The sequence below is a fragment of the Gorilla gorilla genome, chromosome 5 (assembly GCF_029281585.2).
Source record: "Gorilla gorilla gorilla isolate KB3781 chromosome 5, NHGRI_mGorGor1-v2.1_pri, whole genome shotgun sequence".
Taxonomy (NCBI): domain Eukaryota; kingdom Metazoa; phylum Chordata; class Mammalia; order Primates; family Hominidae; genus Gorilla; species Gorilla gorilla.
The window spans coordinates 104,284,331-104,300,318 of NC_073229.2; the positions used below are offsets into that span (position 1 = coordinate 104,284,331).

General features: G+C 36.6%; 1 protein-coding gene across 16 annotated transcripts in view; it reads left to right on the forward strand.

Moving 5' to 3' along the window:
* Nucleotides 1-15,988, forward strand: part of BCKDHB (branched chain keto acid dehydrogenase E1 subunit beta) — a 377,315-nt gene that overhangs the window by 39,334 nt on the left and 321,993 nt on the right. For 11 of the 16 annotated variants that reach the window (XR_010134301.1, XR_010134302.1, XR_010134300.1 and 8 more), the window contains exon 4: nucleotides 7,538-7,570. The exons of the other annotated variants lie outside the window; for them this stretch is intronic. Coding sequence is in view for 5 of the 11 variants with exons in the window: in XM_063707731.1 (XP_063563801.1) it covers nucleotides 7,538-7,570 (33 nt within the window). In the remaining 6 variants the exon portion in view is untranslated. The remainder of the gene's footprint in view (nucleotides 1-7,537; nucleotides 7,571-15,988) is intronic. 16 annotated transcript variants of the gene reach the window in all.

Below are 15,988 nucleotides of genomic sequence, written 5' to 3' on the forward strand. Positions count from 1 at the left end.
TTGTTTGTATCCTCTTTTATTTCCTTGAGCAGTGGTTTGTAGTTCTCCTTGAAGAGGTCCTTCACTTCCCTTGTAAGGTGGTTTCCTAGGTATTTTATTCTCTTTGAAGCAATTGTGAATGGGAGTTTACTCATGATTTGGCTCTCTGTTTGTCTTTTATTGGTGTATAAGAATGCTTGTGATTTTTGTACATTGATTTTGTATCCTGAGACTTTGCTGAAGTTGCTTATCAGCTTAAGGAGATTTTGGGCTGAGACAATGGGGTTTTCTAGATATTCAATCATGTCGTCTGCAAACAGGGACAATTTGACTTCCTCTTTTCCTAATTGAATACCCTTTATTTCCTTCTTCTGCCTAATTGCCCTGGCCAGAACTTCCAACACTATGTTGAATAGGAGTGGTGAGAGAGGACATCCCTGTCTTGTGCCAGTTTTCAAAGGGAATGCTTCCAGTTTTTGTCCATTCAGTATGATATTGGCTGTGGGTTTGTCATAGATAGCTCTTATTATTTTGAGATACATCCCATGAATACCTAATTTATTGAGAGTTTTTAGCATGAAGGGTTGTTGAATTTTGTCAAAGGCCTTTTCTGCATCTATTGAGATAATCATGTGGTTTTTGTCTTTGGTTCTGTTTATATGCTGGATTACGTTTATTGATTTGCATATATTGAACCAGGCTTGCATCCCAGGGATGAAGCCCACTTGGTCATGGTGGATAAGCTTTTTGATGTGCTGCTGGATTCGGTTTGTCAGTATTTTTTTGAGGATTTTTGCATCAATGTTCATCAAGGATATTGGTCTAAAATTCTCTTTTTTGTTTGTGTCTCTGCCTGGCTTTGGTATCAGGATGATGCTGGCCTCATAAAATGAGTTAGAGAGGATTCCCTCTTTTTCTATTGATTGGAATAGTTTCAGAAGGAATGATACCAGTTCCTCCTTGTACCTCTGGTAGAATTCGGCTGTGAATCCATCTGGTCCTGGACTCTTTTTGGTTGGTAAGCATTGATTATTGCCACAATTTCAGCTCCTGTTATTGGTCTATTCAGAGATTCAACTTCTTCCTGGTTTAGTCTTGGGAGAGTGTACATGTCGAGGAATTTATCCATTTCTTCTAGATTTTCTAGTTTATTTGCGTAGAGGTGTTTGTAGTAATCTCTGACGGTAGTTTGTATTTCTGTGGGATCGGTGGTGATATCCCCTTTATCATTTTTAATGCGTCTATTCGATTCTTCTCTCTTTTCTTCTTTATTAGTCTTGCTAGCGGTCTATCAATTTTGTTGATCCTTTTAAAAAACCAGCTCCTGGATTCATTAATTAAAAACCCTTCAAAAATAAGGAATTCTAATGAAACAAAGGTCATGGGTTTTGATTAGTCATGAAGTAAGAGGCTAGCGATCAGAAACCTATATTAAAAAGTTTGAAAAAAATCTATTTTTGTGATTCTCTTGTGAACGAGATTTTCTGAGTGCATTAGGTTATTCTGGGGTTGGAGCTACTGCTGTAACCATTGTTTTCAACTTAATTGATTACACAATAAATGTTAGAGCTACCAACAGGTGTTCTCTTTGACATTTTAAGTATCAGTCAGAATGTAATGACCTTAAGCCAGTTTTTCTCAATCTTATTTGACAATGGCATGCTTTTAAAAATGTTCAAATGTGAGCACCAATAGGGGCTTGGAAGTTAGGCTTGGATTAAAGTGAACAAGGAAAAATGGGATTATAGGTAATTATTGTCAGAAAGTATAAAATTGATTCATGTATCTTTTAAGCGTCACAAGAGTTAGAAAATGAGACCATGTGTATTTTATTAAGAACAATATGTATTAGAAAAGTAAAAGATCTTTGTTTTATATTTTTATTATCAAATATGACATCCACATCCTCAAGCCACACATCCACGTAATATGAAAGATGTTGCTAAATTAGTTTCCCAAACCTGATTCTTAGTCTTCTGAAAATTCTCTTCTAGACTGGTGCCTTTAACAAGGGGAGGAACCCAGACATTTTTTTCCCTTCAGTATTTAGAATTTCTTGAATGAGTACAGCCTAGATATTTTAATTGTTTTATTTTTGACAGCTCAGTTTCTAATTTTTGCACATCAAGACCAGTGAATTTTCTTTTCTTATGTATTTGGAATTGCTTATTTTTTGATTCAGATATAATTTTTGGATTACAAGCCTGTTCTTTTTGCTTTAAACTTCCCATTTCAACCATAGATCATGAGGAAATCTATGTACGTAGCTGAAATTTATTTTATTGAGTAATAAGTGTTAGATTATAAAATCAAATAAAATACAAATATATATTGAAATTTTAAGAGAGTTTAACATATAATGTTATCCACTAAAAAGATGAAGTATGTTAATCCTAATATGAGTTATAAATACTGTCTATCTATTATTGCTCAGGTTGAATGTCAGGTAATGTGTGACTTGCTGCCATTCCTAGGTATAGCTGACCCATACGTGAAGGTAGAGTAGAACATAGAACTATTAAGTACTATAGCTATATATTTAGCACTTTTCTTTCAGATCTAATAATACCTTTTAGAAGGCCATAGGAGTCCCTTTGGGACACAGGAATGGGAATAAAAACATATAAAAATAATACAGAGTTGGGGATTTTTACACATTTGAAAGATACAGTAGTGCTTACTCTGACTCTCTCTATTCATGCTTTTGATTACCATGCTGCAATATTGGCTGTGTTGGGGGAGGAGGAGTATTGAAAAACATTTTGCTCTTGTGTTTCTTTGACCTAACTTTAAGACTACTAAGTTTATTTATCTTTTGTCAGAGTCATTTTTCTTTTTTAAAGAAAAACCACATGCAGTGAAGGAATTAAAAATGGGCCTGCTGCCACTGCTATTTTGGAGATTCTTAGATTAGCTTAGATCAGTCCAATTATGAAAAAAATTTTTTCTCTTTCAAACAGTGCCGCATATTCCTTGATTTCAATTTCTCAGAAGTCTGGGAGATTATCAGTGTAACATTTCTACCAAATTTCTCAAAATTAAAAAGAAATCCAGTGAAGAGTATCAATAAATACAGACAATTTAGATTCCTAAAATTATCAGGGCTGAAAAAGGATCAGTATAACAATTTTATGGAGCAGTTCATATTGGTCAATATCTGGGGATGCTTGGATTCTCCCATCCTGTTTTGTTCATCTTAAAACAGATCACAAAGTCCGTTAAATTTCAACCGCTCCTCTTTCTAGGAGTTGCATATGTGATAGCCATAGCAGCTGTATGGCAACTTCACGTTGACACTGTGCTGAGACATTGAGTTGATATTGTCACTTACCTGAAGTCACTTAACTGTCTCAGGAAGTTCGAATCTAAATGTGTAGGTTATTACACAGCAATACATTCTGTGCCTCTAATTCTGTCTTGGAAATCCACTGTTATCACCTTTAATGCAGTTATAAAGTCACATAATCATAAAGTTCACTAGGAAAAATTATTTTCCAGTCAGACTAGGAGGAGCCAATAAAAACAGCTCTACGTGGAGGACAGTATTAATGTCATTTGCCAGATATTTGTTGAGTGAGACTGCCTATGCAAAAGTCATAGAGAATTAGAGCGCAGTGCTTTGTTTTCTGTTCCCATTTAACATAGATGAGATTTCTCAGTTGCTTTGATTGGCAGAGTTGATGAAGGATCAGTTAGGTAAAGGTTGGCAAATGTCATGTGCTAAGAAATCACTTGTGAAGCTAGTTGGACAAAAAGTTTTCAGTTTCCTGGTGAACAGCTACACCCAAAGGCGGCTTTAGCAGTGAAATGCTTGACCTTCTCTTGTGGCATCCTGCCATCCTTCCCCTCTAGATCCTCTGGCCACCAGCCAGAAGTGGTGGCATCTAGCCAATCATAAATTAGTCAGAGGATTCTTATTCTGTAATACTGGCTCTTGGAAACTCTAGTATCTTTAGTAATAAGGAATTTCTTCTCAGTTTCTGGGTTCATTTAACCCATCTTTTCTGTTTTCTGGTCTTTGCCAACTTGGAGTCTAGCAGAAACAAAGAAACTTGTTTCTAAGCCAAAAGGAAACACACAAACCTAGTAGTATATCCTTAATCAATATCCTATAGACAATGAATTTGAGCATTTCTTTCTTTAAAAAAGTGGAGGTTCCTCAGAACTCAAAAGGAAACTCAAAATCACTTCAGGAACATCTTAATTCTGTATTCAAAGGCAGAAATACAGCATATTAAATGGCATAAGCCCACTGGATTTATTCAGATCTAAATTAAGCATTGATAGGATGGACCTGAAAAGGAAAACTTATCGTGTTCTTAACAAATTCATAAGTCCAGTAAGGCAACTTAGTTATTTGCATGAAGAAGGCACTTTTTCTTTTGTCAGATAAAGATTCTGCAAAGTTTCTGTCCAAGAACTTTTTAGCTTTTATAGTATACAATATGTCAGAGAAAGTTACAACTCTGATTACAATGCATAACTCTTTATATGAAAAGAGAAAGTTTGATATCTTGACATACATTTAATGCACTAGTTGTGTTCTCTGTAATGACTGAATTCATCTTGCAGTTTGCTGAAGGTGAATCGGGAGGGGAACCTGGATCTTGGGAACTTCCAACCTACCCAGCCTCTTCTGATTTCTCTTAGACACTTGTAAGCAGAATTTGAGCCAAATAGTCTCAATGAAGCATTCCCTTCATTCATTTCTGGCCAGATTAACTTAATTCACCCTCATTTCTAGCTCACCCTCTTTCTTTCTTAAAGCATGAAGTAGAAGGTAGTTCATGGCTCAGCTTAAACTCCCATTACATTGAAAGATTTCAGTAAAGTAAAATTTCAGTAAAATTTGTTCCCAATTTTACGAGTCTGAGTGATCCTAAGCTGCGCAGTATTCATTTTACTAAGGGAGCAACAGCCAAGTTTACTGCACAGTCTTTCACTGTTTAAATTGTCTTGTAGCAGTATAGTGCCACTGCTGTTGTTTTTTCCATCCCACCTTTCATTTTCCCTAGAATATCTCCATGTTCCAGGGAAGTACAGGATCAGAGAATAGGCAGCATTCTTTCTGAGAGTTGTACATAGTTACATAACGTATCAGGATTTTCTTGTTCAGTTTTATCTTTGTAGATCCCCTTCTGCTATTGTTTGTGTCTGTTTTGGTTTCTAATTTCTGCCAAACTGCTAAGGGATTTGATCCAACTGTTAGCATTTGATGTGTTTTTTCCCTTCCAGACCACATGGACTCTATCTTTCTGTTGTGAATCTCTCTTGTGGAGGCTTTAGCAGTTAGTTGGGCAGGGTCTTGCCTTGCCTGTCCTCTTCTTTATTGTGCACAGCCATGAGTGGACTGTTGTCCATCCTCTGGAGCATACACACAAAAGCCTGTATTGATGGTGCAGTAACAACATATGGATCAGTGGTCCTTGCCTTTGCTAACATTGTGGTATCAGGAGTGCTTGAGGGGACTTTCCCCCAAACCACCTCATCCATACATCAAATCTAAGTAAAAACAATGGGCTTGCTATGAACATGTAAGTTTAACACAAGCCCACTGGCTTTTGTTTCCAACTAGAATGATTCTTTAAGCTGCTCTTATAGATATTTTGGAGCTTCTGCTGCCTGGCAACTCAACTCTGTCAGTTTCATTTAGTTGGGTCAGTTTTATAGTTTCTGCAGAACTGGAAGCTGGGCGTTTAAAATAGCCTTGGTTCCACTGACACATGTGATGTGATTGCTGGACCAACTGTTCACAAGTTGTGAAGAGATTACAAGACAGGAGTGGGCTGAAATATGCTCAGTAGAGAAAGGCTGGTGTTGACGGATACCATTACCACATTGACCAGTGGGTACAGGAAGTAGGTAGTTACTGTTGAAGTGTAATAAACATCACCAGGCTTTGTCTAGGCTAAGGCACTTCTTTAGTATGCCCTGGGATCACTTGGGTTATTTTCCTGGTTACAGAGACCAATTTATTAGCCCTAAGAGCTTGTTGGAGATGCCATCCTAGGAAGGTAGATGCCTTCCAGTTGTGTGTATGTGTGTATATATGTGGAATAAATATTTGAAATGGGTTTCACACAGCTACAACACTGTTTGCTTCACAGCACTGCTTCCCTACCTTGCCCATATGCTGCAATACTGACATGCCAGTCTCACCCCAGAGATTAGGAGTTACTGGTATGGAATGTGGCCAGGGTGTTGGAGTTTTAAAAGGTCCCCAAGTGATTCAAATGTGCAGCCCAGTTTGAGAACTACTGCTCTGGAAGATACTAAAATTTTAAAGATGTGGTCCCTGCCTTTAAGGAAATCATAGTATACATAGGCCAAAGCAAAATTACATGGAAGTAAAATAACAGTGTAAGAATGAAATAACAATATAAAATGATAAAAATACTGCCTAGTAACTTCGTTTCTTTTATTTAGGCTAGAATTTAAATGACAGAATTAAATTGTGCATTGAGAGTTTTGATAGAAAATGGCAACTGAGACTTCTGGAAAAAGAAGCAATTGAACATAGGCATCTACTTTTGTTCCTCCCAAAACCCCACTAAAATATCAAGGGATCTTCTTTTGTCAAGGCCTAAATCCGCAGGGATGGGGAGAATGGGACTGGAGACAACCTGAAGAAAATGTTGGAAGCTGGAAGGTAAAGGACTTAGGAGGCTTGGAAAAAACAGAATCTGGAGTGAGCAGTGGGGCAGCCAAGAACCAGCCTGGTTTACATTAAAGAATTGCCCAAAGGCTTAGGAATTGGCAACATCAAGTACTTCTGGGAATAGGGATGAATGGAGTGGGGCTTTAGAATAGGGAGAATTGGTTGAAAATCTTTTTAAGAGCCCCTCAGATCTCTAGCTTCCCTCTACCACCTGGAAGAATCTGGAGGTTAATTCTCCAAGGAGAATGTATTAATAAAATACATCTAGAGGGAAGGAAGACTGGGAAATGTAGTCTTTGTTCTGTGTGGACATGTGCTCAGCTAAAGCTCTGGGGTTCTGTTACTGCGGGAGAAGGGGAGAATAAATATTGGGGGACAATTAGCAGTTGGCACTATGCTTACATACACACATACTTGCTACATTAATATAATAATATTGATAATGATATTGATGGTGATAATAGTAGCAGCAAAGTCTTAGAGTGCTTTTTACATGCCCAGCACTGTTCTTAGAACTTTACATATATTAACTCACTTAATTCTCAACAATCCTGTAAAGTTAGTTCTATTCTTATCCCACTTTGCAGATACAGAAACTAATGTACAAAGAGGTAAAATAACTTCCCCAAGTTTCACAACTGAAACCAGGCCTGAGACCTCATCTTTCTGTGATTAAACCTGACATTGTGATTAAGTTTGAAGAAACTGATTGCTAATTAATGTTGTTCATTATATTGGTTTTGTGTTCTCTTTGAAGAAAATAGTAGTGATATATGTGCTCAATAAATATAAGGAGTTATTGCTATTTTTATAAAATTATATGTTTGTACAAATTCAAGTTGCATTAGATTACAAATAATTTAACCTTTGATGTCTATTAACTTTTTATGTTTAAAAAAGGTTCATACATTTTGAAGACAATCAGAGAAGGTGGTAAGTTGAGTGATTAAATTGTAATTTAAAACATAACTCTGGTCACAGTGTAGAGAAGCTGAGACTAAAAGCAGGGAGACGGGGGTGAGGTGATGCCTGAGTCCAGGTGTTGTGACCTTCGGTGTGCGTCAGAGGCCCCTGGAATGCTTCTTAGATCATAGAATGCTGGATTTCACCCTCAAGATTTCTGATTTAGTAAGTTTGAAATGGGGCCCAACAATCTTTACTGCTAAGAAGTTTCCAGAAGCAGCAGCTGCTGCAGGTCTGAGAACCACAGCACCTATCTGAGAGGTAATGAGAGTCTAAATTGTGGTAGTGGAGGGAAGGGATAGGTGATGAGGCATCAGTCAGGGAGAATTGACAGGATTGTGATTCTTTGAGGTTGAGGTGAATGGAGAGGCAAGGATCCAGAGCAGTGGTGAGGGGTTACACATTGAATGAAATTCCTGTTGGATGTTACAATTAGGAGGCCATTGGTACTTGCTGACCTCAATAAAAGCAATTTTCATGGAAAAGTAGGGTCAGACATAGATTAGAAAACTGAGATTTTGAGGAGATAGGTTAAATCCTGTAATATATTGTAGAATACATTTAGATTTCTTTAGTTCTGAAATGCTTGATTATACTCTGTATCCCAGCTTATTTTAGCAGGCCATCTGATACTGACCAAACTAATGCTTCCATTGTCTTCCTGATACTTTCTGGCTTTCCACTCACCTTTTGCTTAAAAATGGTCCTGACATTTTTAAGAAGTGTCCATATCTACTTTATTTCAAGTGAAAGTCATCCTTCTGCATATATGCTTATTAGTGTCAGATCAGTGTAGAAACCTTTCTGCTTGCATTTTCTTCTGTATGGTGACTTTTGAGCTCTTTCTCTTAGATCCTGCTTTTGGGTCCTCAAAACAGCTCAGATTTAAGACGTCAGAGCTGTCAAGCTCTGCTGGTTTTACTTTGGGGTTTCTTTCACTGTTGTTCCCATTGCCACTATCATAGTTCATGCTCTCAGTACTTTTGATCTGAATGATTATAGCAATTATCATGAGTCTTTGTTCTCACTCTCCTTCCTAGTCTTATTTAATTTAAAAATATCTGTGAGATTGATTTTCCAAAATAAAGCTCTGATCATAACACTTCTTTGCTTAAAATCTTCTCAGTGTTTAATAGTAAAGTCCAAATAAGCAATGGGGAAACAATTCCCTATTTAATAAATGGTGCTGGGAAAACTGGCTAGCCATATGTAGAAAGCTGAAACTGGATCCCTTCCTTACACCTTATACAAAAATTAATTCAAGATGGATTAAAGACTTAAACGTTAGACCTAAAACCATAAAAACCCTAGAAGAAAACCTAGGCATTACCATTCAGGACATAGGCATGGGCAAGGACTTCATGTCTAAAACACCAAAATCAATGGCAACAAAAACCAAAATTGACAAATGGGATCTAATTAAACTAAAGAGCTTCTGCACAGCAAAAGAAACTACCATCAGAGTGAACAGGCAACCTACAAAATGGGAGAAAATTGTTGCAACCTACTCATCTGACAAAGGGCTAATATCCAGAATCTACAAAGAACTCAAACAAATTTACAAGAAAAAGACAAACAACCCCATCAAAAAGTGGGCAAAGGACTTGAACAGACACTTCTCAAAAGAAGACATTTATGCAGCCAAAAAACACATGAAAAAATGCTCACCATCACTGGCCATCAGAGGAATGCAAATCAAAACCACAATGAGATACCATCTCACACCAGTTAGAATGGCAATCATTAAAAAGTCAGGAAACAACAGGTGCTGGAGAGGATGTGGAGAAATAGAACACTTTTATACTGTTGGTGGGACTGTAAACTAGTTCAACCATTGTGGAAGACAGTGTGGCGATTCCTCAGGGATCTAGAACTGGAAATACCATTTGACCCAGCCATCCCATTGCTGGGTATATACCCAAAAGACTATAAATCATGCTGCTATAAAGACACATGCACACGTATGTTTATTCACACACATGCAGCACTATTAACAATAGCAAAGACTTGGAACCAACCCAAATGTCCAACAATGATAGACTGGATTAAGAAAATGTGGCACCTATACACCATGGAATACTATGCAGCCATAAAAAATGATGAGTTCATGTCCTTTGTAGGGACATGGATGAAATTGGAAATCATCATTCTCAGTAAACTATCGCAAGAACAAAAAACCAAACACCGCATATTCTCACTCATAGGTGGGAATTGAACAATGAGAACACATGGACACAGGAAGGGGAACATTACACTCTGGGGACTGTTATGGGGTGGGGGGAGGGGGGAGGGATAGCATTAGGAGATATACCTAATGCTAAATGACTAGTTAATGGGTGCAGCATACCAGCATGCCACATGTATACATATGTAACTAACCTGCACATTGTGCACATGTACCCTAAAACTTAAAGCATAATAATAATAATAAAAAAATAGTAAAGTCCAGTTTTCATAGCTTAGTATAAGACTTTTGTTTCTAGCTTCAAGTTTTTTCCCCCATATTCTTGGCTGCACCCACACTACCCACCAGTTGTCCCCAGACTTCTCTGCCTGTCTGCCTTCCTTATGCTGCTCTGTCCCTCAGAAGGCCCTCTCTTTCCACTTCAAATCCAACCTCTATTCTGGACCCTGCTCATCTTCTTATAGCCCTTGCTATCTAGAATTCCTTTTAACTATTGTCTATTTCCATCTAGTACTGTACCTGTAACTCAGTATACTTATTTTCAACCATGTATTTACTTATATATAATATTCACCTTCTTGTCTCCCACGATGCCCATAATAGTGCCAAACACAAAGATTGGTTGAATGAATGAAGAATGGGAAACCAGTTAGGATATAGTGCAAATAAAGGAAATAAAATGATGATTCATTTAACTGATACAGTAAATATATTGCATATCAGTGAATGATGTCTAATGGAATTTTCTAAAGCTAATATGAGTGACAGTAGGAACCTCTTTTAAGTATAGTCAATCAAGTTTGTCATCTTTTTTTTTTTTTTTTTTTTTGTGAGATGGAGCCTTGCTCTGTCACCCAGGCTGGAGTGCAGTGGTGCTATCTTGGCTCACTACAACCTCTGCTTTCTGGGTTCAAGTGATTCTCCTGCCTCAGCCTCCCAAGTAGCTGGGATTACAGGCATGCACCACCACACACAGCTAATTGTTGTATTTTTAGTAGAGATGGAGTTTCACCATGTTGGCCACACTGGTCTTGAACTCCTGACCTCAGGTGACCAGCCTGCCTTGGCCTCCCAAAGTGCTAGGATTACAGGCGTGAGCCACCACACCCAGCCTCATCTTTTTTGATTGTTCAGAAATCTTTTTTATTTAACTTCTTAGCTTTTAATTGAGTCCTAGATATTTTAGTGAGCTGAATACTGTCCTTAATATATGTGAAATGTCACTGTTATATTATGCCATTTTTAATAAGCTTGTTAAGCATCACTTGGATGATACATGTGCATGTATGTGTACTTATTCACACATGAATTCACATGTATTTTACTTAAGATTAATATGGGCCAACTGTGTTTTCTATACAATGGAATATTATTAGATGGACTAATGGATTCACTAGCCTGATTAATGATCTGTACCAGTTAATTTCTGCTTTTTGATACATCTTATTGATGTGTTTTCTGATTCTATTTTTATTTACTCATTGGAGTGTGAACTAGAAAAATGCTGTACACAAGTAATTAGATTGTAGAAGTGATGTGTAAGATTTGTTTGTTATAATTGATTTTATATGAAGAAACATTTAGAGCTAGCATAAGAAATGATGTAAGTTATGAAAATTAGAAAACATTTCAGATTTAGAATATAATGATATTATTTAATTTTTAAAACTAACTTTTTTTTTTGTTTTTTTGTTTTTGGCCAAACATTAATCATTTGGGGCTTTTAAACTGTATTGCATTTGGGACCGCTTGTGTGTGGGCCTTGAGTTAGTTCCAGTAGCAGTGAGACTCAGATATTTTGAAAGAACAATATCAGATATAGTTAGTGAATATTGCTTATTTTCAGGTTAAAACTGATTCTTCATTCTCTTGAGCTTTCTTTTATTAATAGGTCCTCAGTTTGGACTTAGAATTCATTTAATGTCAACCTTCTCTTGTTTACAAAGGGGAAAGCTCATTTATTTTTCATGCTTTGTCATTATTGTTCCCTTTGTTTCTGAGAAAAGGGCACCAGCCTATTTAGATAGAATAGTTTAGGCTATTTATAAAGCTAGGCAGGTTAATTGAAATTGACAGCTTGGTAATGTCCTCCTTGGTGAATGACGCACAAGGGTTTTAGATGATGTTGGCATGCTGTTTTCACTTATAGTCAGGAATCAGCTGGAGGAATTTGTGTGCTTTGAGCTCTGGTGTTGACGTAGGTACTGGGTACAGATATGTTTTAGGAAACATCTCATTTCCATATAAATGAAGGAAGATTAAAAAGAAAAATTTCGATGGCTTGCCCTTAAATTGAAGCTGGTATCACAAGGATAATGAAAATACTTCTTTTGATTTTCTGGAAAAACAGCTTTGGTTGTATTCAAGCACTGTGGAGTCGTTACAGGTTTATTCAGAAATATTTTTGTATTCTTTTTTTTTTTGAATCTGTTTATTCAGCATCAGCTATGTGTACATTAATTTGAAAAACTGCATTTTTTATTGTGTATTCCTCCAAACTCCAACTTTAATCTCTTAGGTTTTAGATTGCTCCATTTAAGAAATTTGTACAGGTACATAAATAAACTTGATTTTAATAAAAGATAGAAGACTGAAATAGTTTTTCTTTCTTACATGACAAGACTGTTATTCTTTCTTTTTTAAGGACATAGTAAATATCAGTTTGCCTGAAATGAGTTTTTGTGTTTTTCTCTTCAAGTGTCACTTAAAGGAGAGGCTAACAAGCTTAGTCACTTAAAGGAGAGTCTAATTTAAGCTTAACTAGTTATGTAGTCATATTCCCTGACACCCAAACATTCAGGTCATAATCATTTGTTTCATTCATGACAGGGTGATTTCCAAAGTATAGACATTTTATCTCTTAGAATCACATTGAGCATGCACAGAAGCAAATTTCAGCTTACATAAAGTTAAGAAACACTAGTAGTTGATTTATTATTAGTTGTAATATATCTTCTATGGGCCCATAGCCTTATCAAAACTAGCACTGACAATTCCTGAAGATATCTGGGGCTCTTGGCATGCTGAGTTGGTCCTGTACTTCCAGGTTCATGCTGGTACCTTTGTGGATCATCATGTCTGTCATATGGACCTTACTCAGATGTTATGGCAAACAGCACACAGCATGTAGCTCAGGGACCCTTGAGGGGGCTAGTGTAGAGTGAGGGCTTTTAAGTGGAGGCTTGCTTGAAAAGAACTGTGATCTCTTAGGATCAATTGCCCCTCATTTCCAAGCAGTGCTTGGAGGGCTTTGGGCCCCCTTGGTTGGGTTCAATCCTTGACCTGTGTAGTCTGTAAGTTGCTGTAGATACACAGCTGCAGCAGTAACATTGTTCTTTAATCCAGGAGTTGCCTTTGATCTTCAGCCCTTCATTCTCACTCTTGGGGTCTCTTTTTTGCAGAAGGTGAGCCATGGCCAGGCTTCCTGTTTATAGCCTCCCTCTGTTCAGTGGTAAACCTCAGGATTTTTGGATGAAGATCTTTGGATGTGTGCCTCCTTGGTGCCCATTCATGGTCTTGCTAATGGAACAGGATTTGGGTTCATAGTTTTGAATTGCCTGTCACAGCCCCGCTGTCATGGCTGAACTTCCTTCCCCACCCCACCCTTCATCCCAGATAGAGAGATAATGCTTATTGTTGAGTGACTCAAGGTACTGTAGACATCTTCCAGCTGGAGTGGATAGAGTTTGAGGATAGTGGATAGAGTTTGAGGATGAGCACAGTACATGCCTAGTGAGATCTTCCAGCTGATGGTCTGGGATCCTTAAAGACCATGCAACGTCCTCAGTACTTCTCAGTGCCAATTGTCAGGGGATTTTTGGCTGCCACGTGCCTCTCAACTAACAACTATTAAGTCCTGTTGGTTCTATAGTGTTTCTCAAATTCTTTCTCCTTCTTATTTTCCTCAACACTATCCTGATAATAGCATTATACATCTTATAAAATGCTTTATGGTTTGCAGAGCACTTGAATGTGCTTTATCTTATTTGATCCTCAGATCAGCTCTGATTGATAGCCAGGTTAGTTATTTTTATCCTCATTTTGTGGATGAGGAAACTGAAGCACAATCCAAGACCACACAACTGGTAAATGGTGGAACCAGATTTAAACCCATGTATCGTGATGCCAGAGCCCATGCTTTTAAGCACTGTAGTAACTTGCTTATATACACCAAACTTTCTGTCTTTATCTCCCACTACTGTTTTTAATCCTCTTATACTTCAGCCTTCTTGGTTTGCTTCCCAACTCAGAGTTTGCCCTTGTTTCCTGCCTTTGGTCACAGTTTTCCTTCTACCTGTGCCTGTTGAAATTCTGCCCATTCTTCAGTGCCTAATTCAGTGTCTTCTTTTTCATAAAACTTTGTATGAGTCCTCCAAGCCCAAAAGAATTCCCCCTCCTCTAATAGCATTTTATTTGTATGTCATTTTCTTACATCATAATTATATTTGACTTATCGCATTGTAAGTTGCGTGAGGACAGGATGGTGTTTTATTTATCCCTTTATCATTTGTAGCAACTAACTACAGTGCTTTGTACATGGTCAAGTACATATAAAACAAATTATATCAAGTGATATTTTTTACTGGGTCAGAATCAGAGCCTCTGGTGGTGGCAAGAGGTGATTTGAGAGAGCTTGATATTATCTCTTACAACATCTATCTAATAAGATTAGGAAGGTATATTTGAGAGACTATATCTTCAGTTTGCTCCCCCTCCTAGGACACAACTAATTCATTAAAGATCTTATCTAAGTTGTGACAAACAGCACTTTGTTCATCTTAAGATAATTTCATTCCAATGTTCCATATTTTTAGTAGTCTCTAATCTAGTAATTGATAATAGTAATTGAATTTCTTGGCAAACAAAAGAAGACCTAAATTTTAGGTATCAAAATTATTTTTATTTTATACTTTAAGATTTCTTTTATAATGTATTAAAAAGTAAAAGTACTTTTAAAAATTTGTGCCCAACTTCAAGAGCATTTTAATTTTTTTGATAACTATGATAATTCAGATAATTTGTTGAACTATAAGATTGATATAGTAAGTTTGAAATTTCACTTGAATCTGAACTGATTCGAGGGCTTCTATCTATTTAATTGTTTACTTTCCCCATACCCATTTCTTTAATAAGTGGATTATGTAAAAACAGCTTGACACCTTGTTACCAGTAACATCTTAGTTTTATCCACAAGTTTGGAGATTTTACACTCCCTTTTTGAGATAGAAACATGTATAAATTTCCACAGAGTAATAGTGGAACAGTGTTAACAGTGCTATCTTGATATGCAATTTATTATTAAATCAAAGTTTGAAGTAGCCCTTTTTAAAAGGACTTTAAAAACATATTCCTGATTAAGGAAGTTTTCGTGATCATTTTTATTCCTGTTTTCTTAACATGCTTTTTATTTTATTTCATTGTTAGTAGCTAGGTCATGCACTGTGACAGTTTTATAGTAGCTATCTTATTTGCATAGGTTTTTGGAGAACATATGATGGAATTTTAGTACATTGTCCTCAAAGACTTATTACATTCAGATTAGCTATTTAAAACTATTTTGTATTTGTGGCTGTGGTGCCAGATAACAAGGTCTAATTTAATATATTTTAGCATTTGTGACTTGAGTAGTTTGCAAGAGACAATGTAGGAAATAAATTTCTCTAGCAGAAAGAAAGGGAAGCAATTGTTGATTCAGGTGTCAAGCTGCCAGTTACTGGCTATTGACTTTGGGCTAACCAAAGTAACAATTCGATTTCCTTATTTGAAGACTATGGGGTTAGTGGGAAGGTTTTCAATAGCACTAGGATTTTGTCATTTTGTAATTAGTTTTTCTATGTGCTCTTTTCATACCCAGCCATAGTTTTTACAGATCATTGAATTATCACATTGATTCTATCACATTAATTCTTTTGTTCTTAATTTACTTAAAGAACACATTTTTACCCCTTGTGGGATTACTGGTAAATATAACCTTGAATTTCTTTTTTTCCCCAATAGATACAATATAGGAATGTACTTATATTCTCCTTAATTTAGAAATTCATTTTAAAATAAAAGATTAATTTACCCCATAAAAATGCAAATTTTTTTTTTTTTTTTTTTTGTAGGTTTTCTTTTTTTGAGTGCTTGGTTGTTTGGAGCTTAGTTGTTTTTTTGGTGGGATGCGTGAGAGATTTCTAAAATTGTGCTTTTAAACATTTGCC